The sequence below is a fragment of the Lactuca sativa genome, chromosome 3 (assembly GCF_002870075.4).
Source record: "Lactuca sativa cultivar Salinas chromosome 3, Lsat_Salinas_v11, whole genome shotgun sequence".
Lineage (NCBI taxonomy): Eukaryota > Viridiplantae > Streptophyta > Magnoliopsida > Asterales > Asteraceae > Lactuca > Lactuca sativa.
In genome coordinates, this window is record NC_056625.2 from 134,332,307 (window position 1) to 134,340,466 (window position 8,160).

The 8,160-nt window shown below is 35.2% G+C and overlaps 1 protein-coding gene across 1 annotated transcript; it reads left to right on the forward strand.

Annotated features, from left to right (window-relative positions):
• The first annotated feature begins 1,416 nt into the window (after nucleotides 1-1,416).
• LOC111881045 (glucan endo-1,3-beta-glucosidase 3) lies at nucleotides 1,417-3,328 on the forward strand. Its single transcript, XM_023877438.3, has 3 exons — nucleotides 1,417-1,577; nucleotides 1,648-2,745; nucleotides 3,023-3,328. The coding sequence occupies exons 1-3, from the start codon at nucleotides 1,526-1,528 to the stop codon at nucleotides 3,052-3,054; spliced, it is 1,182 nt and encodes a 393-aa protein (XP_023733206.1). The 5' UTR covers nucleotides 1,417-1,525; the 3' UTR covers nucleotides 3,055-3,328.
• Nucleotides 3,329-8,160: the final 4,832 nt, after the last annotated feature.

Here is an 8,160-nt window from a genome sequence, read left to right on the forward strand (position 1 = left end):
CACCAAAGTGTAAGTCCCATAGCCAATATCGCTTGTATGTAATCAATGGTTATATATTGCAATACATAAAAGTTGTGTGTCCCATGACCAACACAAAAGTTGTCAAATTGATACCATAACATGTACAATCAAGGGTTATATATTGCATAACATCATTGAGTTACTCCCACGAACCTTTAGTAAAAAAAAACTCTAAAAACGTGATTGTAAGAACTCATTTTAAATAATAGAGTTATGTATTGATATAATTTATTAAAACCTTGAACACATCTCATATATAATAAATGGAACGCTAAATATATAGCATGTAATTTAGGTTTGAAATATCGTATTCTTCAATGAGAGTTGATTCGTACACAATAATTTTTATCTAAACACAACAACTTGTGCTTTAAAATTTTGTATTGTACAACTCTGGAAAACATTGATTGTTGTGTACAAAATTAATTATTGTATATAAATCACTTCCATTCTTTGGTATATAAAAAAATGTCATACTATGTGACATATGAAACAATATCATGTTGTTCAACATATATACAAATGTTACATATTGATTCCTACGTTATCAACTTTCACATTGTTCTATATTTTTTTCTCAACTGCCGCTAGTAAAATACAAAATCTTGTTAAGTTGAAAATGAACTATTTCAAAAACTCTAGTATTTTAAAAAAAAAACATAAAAATATAATTGAAATTAAGGAAAATAAAAGTTCTAATACTATTTTGTGAGTATTCCAAACTATAACCAAACACTTAAAATCAAGGGTAAATTATATAGAGGTGGGTCTCAGGATCCACATAACTTTTTTTATTTTATTTTGTATTTTTTTTTTCATATCTAAATTTGCAAATCAAATTATTAATGTTTATTAATACCTATTATTCTTATACAATATCAAACCAAGAGGTATATATATATATATATATATATATATATATATATATATATATATATATATATATATATATATATATATATATATATATATATATATATATATATATACACTCGTATATAGGGATACATAACATAAACCAAGAGGTAGATAGACACTATTACACTTGTATATAGAGATACATAACATAAACCAAAAGGTATATAAACACTATTACATAGGGATACATAACATAAACCAAAAGGTATATAGACACTATTGCATAGGGATACATAACATAAACCAAAAAGAACATAGACACTATTACACTTGTATATAGGAATACATAACATATACATAACATAAACCAAAATGTACATAACACTATTACAATCGTATATAGGGATACATAACTTTTGAAGGGTACCTATAAAAATTGGCTAAGCAAAGTACATTTGAACATGTAACATTTGTAAACCAATAATTCGTACAACATAAAGTTACCGTTTGAAGTCTTCACATTTTCAGAAAATCAATTTCCCATTTCCCCAAAACTTTACAGGGCATTACCAACACTCTGACCCATCAGATACAACACCTTTATTTCTTGTTTCCCTTCACTACTTTTCTCTCCGATTCTTTCACAATGTTGAAAATGGCGGGTCTCTTTGCTCCTCTTTTCTTCCTCTATGTCTCTGGTAAGCTCAATCAAACTCCATACTTCCTTCTTCTTCTTCTTCTTCTTGCTCAGATTTGTGTTTCTATCAGTTGCAGGTCAAGAACTGCTACAAATCTCAAGTCTCAATAACCATGGTTCAGTACAAGAGGCACTACAGTCGACATCACATGCAATGGGAGTATTCTTGGATGAAAGGAAGCTCGACGAGGTGTCAACCAGCATTTTAATGGCGGAAACGTGGCTTAGGACTCATGTTTTATCTCGTTACCCTTCTGTAAATGTAACCGCCATTGTTGTTTCTAATAGGCTTCTGTGTGGTGACAAAAGCTTTGAAGACCAAGAAGAAATTTCGAGGTTAACACTTGTTGCAATGGAGAATGTTTATCATTCTCTTGTTAGATGGGGCTTAGAGAGGAAAATTAGAGTTTCTGTTTTGATTTCCTCAAAATGTTTACTCAAATCGTACCTTAAACCTGTTTTTAAGTTACTGGAAGAGATAAATTCGACTTATACTTTGAAAACACATGATTTCTCTGACGAAACTGTTGAAATTTTGAGCTCGAACTTGAAATCCATGGCGGATTTGGGTGTTTTCCGGTCGAAAACAGTGAATGTGATATCTTTTGAGACGAAACAAGAGAAACCCAGGTCAAGAAAACTCGCATCGGAAGTGGGTTACTCTGTTCCCTCCGACGCCGCCACCACCCCTCTCCCACCGCTCATCGGGGTCACTTCACCGCCGCCGCTGTCCCTACCTTTTGCGCCGGAGATGCAACCTCCGATGACGGGTACACCTAACAGCCCACCACCGCATTATGGATATGATCTACCGCCCTGCAATCCCTATCCTACTCCTCGTCACGGCCGCAGAGGTCGAGGTGCAATGGCTGCTCCACCACCGATGGGCGACGGTGGTGCGATAGCAGCACCGCCACTTGCGCATGAAGGAGTGTGGTGCGTTGCGAAACCCAGTGTGCCGTCGGAGAAGTTGCAGGAAGCTATGGATTACGCCTGTGGAGAAGGCGGCGCCGATTGTGACCCGATTAGCCCCACCGGAAGCTGTTATTTTCCGGACTCCATTGTTGCTCATGCTTCTTATGCTTTTAACAGTTATTGGCAGAAAAACAAGAAAAATGGTGGAACATGTGGATTTGGAGGGACTGCTATGCTCATCGATTCTGACCCAAGTAAGCAATTTTCATATTCAAAGAGTCAAAGATTCAAAGATTCAAAGAATCAAAGATTCAAAACCTTACTTTTCAAATACAAAATTCAGATGAATCTTTTTAGTTTTTCAACTCAAATAACTTTCCAATACTGAAGTCCTATTAGAATATCATCTGGGTTTTCGTTATCTTCTCTATATTCTAATAAGTTTGAATGATTTTGAAGATTAAAAATGAAAAAGTTTGACTTAAAAATGAAAAGCTAAAGATGGTGTTTAAATTTGGGTTCTTTTTGTAGGTTTTCGTCAATGCCATTTCACGCTCGAGTAATTTTGGGGGGATTAAGTCGATGTGGAGGAGGTCGTGGTTGATTATGAAGAGATTAATGTTTAATTTTGTGACATGTGATTTTAAACTTATTAGTATAGAATTAGGTTGTCATTAATTTGGAATTTGTGGTGGTTTTGATTGATAGTAAATCTTTTGAGAAGTCACCGGAAAAATGTCTCCCGTCGGATAGGTAGTTCGAAATCAATATGGTTTGTTAGAGAATGTAATCTTAGTTCACAATGAATTTAATGCATTTTGTTTATGTTAGGAATTATTGAATGATGAATTGATAGAACCTCATTTATTATGATGATTTTTAGTTGGTTTGAAGGTTGCGAGAGAATTTAGTTGCCTTCGCTCTGTTTAGCATCTTAAAGGCTTTGTAATGGCAACATCGATATTGCTCACTATAAATATCCATATTGCTTGCTATAAAAATCAAGATGGTTTCACCTATATATTGTGTTAATAGTAATGTTTTAGAAACCGGTTTGATCCGGTATGAGAATCGGAGAACAGAGTGTTTCAAGTGTTAACGGTTCTATGCTGATTTCTAGATTGAATCGGATGTTTCTCAACAAATTGAGTTGAACTTGTGTCATAAAGTAGGTGAAAGACCGTTTGAACCTGTGAATTAGACTTGTATTTCACTTAGCCCGTTAACACAAGTTCATTCCAACACATATTGAATACCAATAAGCCATTAGGTTATCCCTCGATCTTCCTATTCGAACATTGAAATGTTGATAATCTCAAATTAAAAGTTTTTTCATATTAAACGTCAGATCTTTTGAAACCGATGACCATTGTACCATGTATGTGTTCGATTTCTCCAAATTGAGTGTCGGCTAACATTAGACTTATTGACTTGTGTTGGATTTTTCTATTTTTTCTTGAGGTACCTAGCTGAGTTATATTCTTGTGTCATTACATTCTTTAGTGTGATTATATAGTGTGTTTATGTTGGATTGTAATTTTATATTCATTAATGTCTATGTTTATGTGTTCATGATTTTACTATGTCTGGGTTGACGGTTTGAATCGGTAACCAATCACCAGATCGGTCAATTAAAAAAACCAGTTTTTAAAATATTAGTTAATTATAGAACTACATGTGTGAAGCCTATAATCTCAGAGATCCAATGAAGGAGTCAAAGAAAAATGGGAAAATGACTTATAGTGGAGGGAGTCATTCTAAACGGCCCGTGGGAGAAGGCTGACAACCGACTATACAAAATCAGTGACGTGTGGTGTATATATATATATATATATATATATATATATATATATATATATATATATATATATATATATATATATATATATATGGGAAGGACGGCTTCTAAATACAATCAATTTCCAGCTTAATATAGTCAATTCACTCTTTAATACATAAATTCACAACTTAAATAATAAATTCAAAGTTTGATACAAAAAAAATATACATTTTCAGCCAAATTCTTTACTTAAAACTTACATTTATACATTCAGATATGAAGACTAGTGTTTCTTTCAATGTTTAATTTATACAATATTCATAGTTTAAATTCTACACACTTTATTCAAAATTAGAGAAAATCATATCTATGTATAATGCTTCTTTCATATAATATTTTAGAAGCAATATAATAAATTCACAGTATAATACACAAAATTATACATTCACAGTCATATTCTCTACTTAAAACTTATATTTATACATTAAGAACTAGTAACTAATGGTGTATGGTGATTAGCCAATACACAATAGTCGTACGATACAAATTAAAGGGCCTTACCGGGAACTAGCAGCACCTTAATTAAATAGTATCCCAGGAAATACGGATAAAAACAACATTCTTTTATTAAAGGGTTCTAACCTTATTACTGTAAGACAATATTACCACCCGAATAACACCAACAACCAGGGGTCCATCATTTATATTTAGATACATAGGCAAAGGTAGGTAAGAAACACCCTTTTTAAGCTCTCTTTTTGTCTATATAGCCATAAAGCATAAACGATAACAATACAAGTCATTCAACAAATATATACATATACAGACCTGTAAACAAAACAACTTGATAATTCATCCATCTTATGCCCTTACGCCACTTTCTGTAATACAAATAAAACTGAGTGGGTCATGCTTGGATACCTGGTGAGCATATAGGGTTTTCAACCCACAATAAATAATTAATTAAATTTCCTCAACCCAAAAATGACCCAATTACCCATTCCCGTTATTCTCACTTTACGTCCCTAAAACAACTATCACAAGGGACCTAGTCTCAAAATATTTCATCGGGGCGACAACACATGCTTCGGGGATTCCTCAGCAATATAAGCCAAATAAGGCAACCATGAGGAGAATGAAATGCAGCGAATGAACACCCAAGTTCATTAACACCTACAGGTTATGAGCCTGCTAGTGTTCCACGGGACTGTCTAGAAAGAGTCCGTGGTCGTCATCTAAATTCCGCTAGATGACTGGATCACAATGACATCGAGGCCTCTCATCTGTTTATCACACATCAATTATCTACCCATGTTCTACCCAACATATTAGTAGATAAAAATATATATTTTTATACATAGTTTAAAACCTGTATAACATGTTCATTCAATACATATTCTACATAACTGATGAAGCACACACACATAACACATATTTCATAGAGAATAAATCATATCTATGAGATAGAAGAAAGTGAATATACATTCACACATATAATCAACAAAATATACACATAACACGTATTTCGTATATAATACTTCATAATTATGTGTTAGAAGAAAGTAACTACACACTCACTTGATTAGAAGATGATCGGACAGCACTACGGCTTGCAGAAGTAGTATTCTTCGGTAGATCTGGAAGATCTTCACAAAAACCGGGCTCCTGCAGAGCTTCGACTCGGGAATTGCACTTCTCGGGATCTTCAGAGCTTCGAGACTTGCTTCGGGGCTCGGGAATGATACCGGGGCTTTGGGATATGATTGGCATGTAAAACGATGCAAAACGGGAGAGAGAGAGAGAGAGAGAGAGAGAAGAGAAAATGAGCAAAAGAATTGGTTGCACTCGACTCCCTTTTATAGGGTCTGGATCCTCGATTTATGCTGGGTGTAAATCTAAGTACGTTGGGTGTAACCTGGATAGGATCGCTGACTCCCCCCCCCCCCCCCCCCCCCCTCTTTGGATAATATCAAATATTTTTAATTTAAATTAAATACTGAAATTATTAAATAAACATAAAAAATTCATATCTTCATCATACGAACTCCGTTTTCGACGTTCTTTATATCCCCGCGTAGGTGAGACTACGATATACAACTTTCGTTTAGACTCCGTCGGCTAATTTTGAATATGTTTTTATTATTTATTTTTAGTAGGCCGGGACAGGAAAACTCCGTTATAAAATCATAACTTCTTCATCCGACGTCCGTTTTCGCCTATCTTTTTATCGTTTCACTACTATTAACGAGATCTTCGATTCTCGTTTAGAGTGTTTCGGCTAAAAACCGCTCGATCTCAAATCGAGTATTCGGGCTGCATACTGCTAAGTCGAAACTTCAGAAAATCATAAATTCCTCATACAAAGTCAGATTTGGGCGTTCTTTTTATGTACGCTCTCGGATTAACGAACTCTACAACTTTGGTTTATATCACTAAGGCTAAATATTGCTCTAACGTAAATTTCACTTCTTACGTCATTCAACTTCGTGCCGGTTCTGTCGCGAAACTTCGACAAGTCATAACTTCTTCGTTATAACTCGGATTTCGGCATTCTTTATATATTCGGAAACCTCGTTTCAAATACTACAACATTATCCATAGATATCGAATTTATCTACTATTTTATTTTGACGCTTATTTTTATTCTTAATTCAATTAACACACACAATTAAGCAATTAAGCATAAAACACATAATATTCATATAATACATTCTTATTATTTCAAAATGGGTTACAAAGGTTAACCTAGACTATTATATTGCTATTAATGACAAGCCCAGAAACACAGACGTTACAATTCTCTCGACCTTAGAATGATTCCGTCCCCGAAATCACACATCAAGAAACAATTGCGGGTAGCGACTCATCGTGTCACTCTCCGTTTCCCAGGTGAGATTCGGCCCATTCGTGTGTTTCCATCGGACAAGCACTAACTCGACCATCTTGCGTCGCAACTTCTTAGTCTTTCGGTCAACGATTGCCTCTGGTTCTTCAATCAACCTTTTGTTCTCATCGATTCTCAACTCCGAAAGTGGAATCATGTTGGAAACTTCTCCCGTGAACTTCCTCAAATAACACACATGGAAAGTGTTATGAATTCCATTCAGTTCTTCTGGTAGTTCGAGCTTGTAAGCTTGGTTCCCAACCATCTGAAGAACTTTAAACGGTCCAATAAACCTTGGACTTAGATTTCCCCTTTTACCAAATCTTATAAGTCCCTTCCATGGCAAGACTTTAAGCAAAACCGAATCTCCAACTTCAAAAGTCATCGGTCTTCGCTTTTTGTCAGCATAACTCTTTTGACGATCCTGAGCGGCTAACATTCTTTCCCTGATTATTTTCTGCTTTTCAGCGGTTTGATAAACCATCTCGGGTCCCATAAACTGCTTTTCCCCAGCCTCAAGCCAACAAGACAGCGTACGACACTTCTGTCCGTACAAAGATTGATAAGGTGCCATCTTTATGCTCGAGTGGAAACTATTATTGTAGGAAAATTATACCAACGGTAAATGTTCATCCCAGTTACCTAGGAATTCCAGGGTACATGCTCTCAGCATATCTTCAAGTGTTTGTATCGTTCTTTCGCTCTGACCATCAGTCTGTGGATGGTAAGCTGTACTTAAACACAACTTAGTACCCATTTCCGCTTGTAGACTTTTTCAAAACCTCGAGGTGAAACGGATGTCACGATCCGATACAATCGTTAACAGAACACCGTGAAGCCTCACAATTTCCTTCACGTAAGAATTTGCAAGCTTTTCCATAGACCATTTCTCCTTGGCTGCTATGAAATGCACACTCTTAGTGAATCGATCAACGACCACCCAAATCATGTCGTGACCACTTTTTGTTCTGGGCAGTTTAGTGACAAAATCCATAGCAATGTCTT

Bases quoted from the DNA above. Each gene is read 5' to 3' on its own strand.
- LOC111881045 (XM_023877438.3), top strand. From the start codon at position 1,526: ATGTTGAAAATGGCGGGTCTCTTTGCTCCTCTTTTCTTCCTCTATGTC. The intron at 1,578-1,647 runs GTAAGCTCAATC...TGTTTCTATCAG, and splicing joins TTTCTTCCTCTATGTCTCTG to TTGCAGGTCAAGAACTGCTA. The intron at 2,746-3,022 runs GTAAGCAATTTT...TTCTTTTTGTAG, and splicing joins GCTCATCGATTCTGACCCAA to GTTTTCGTCAATGCCATTTC.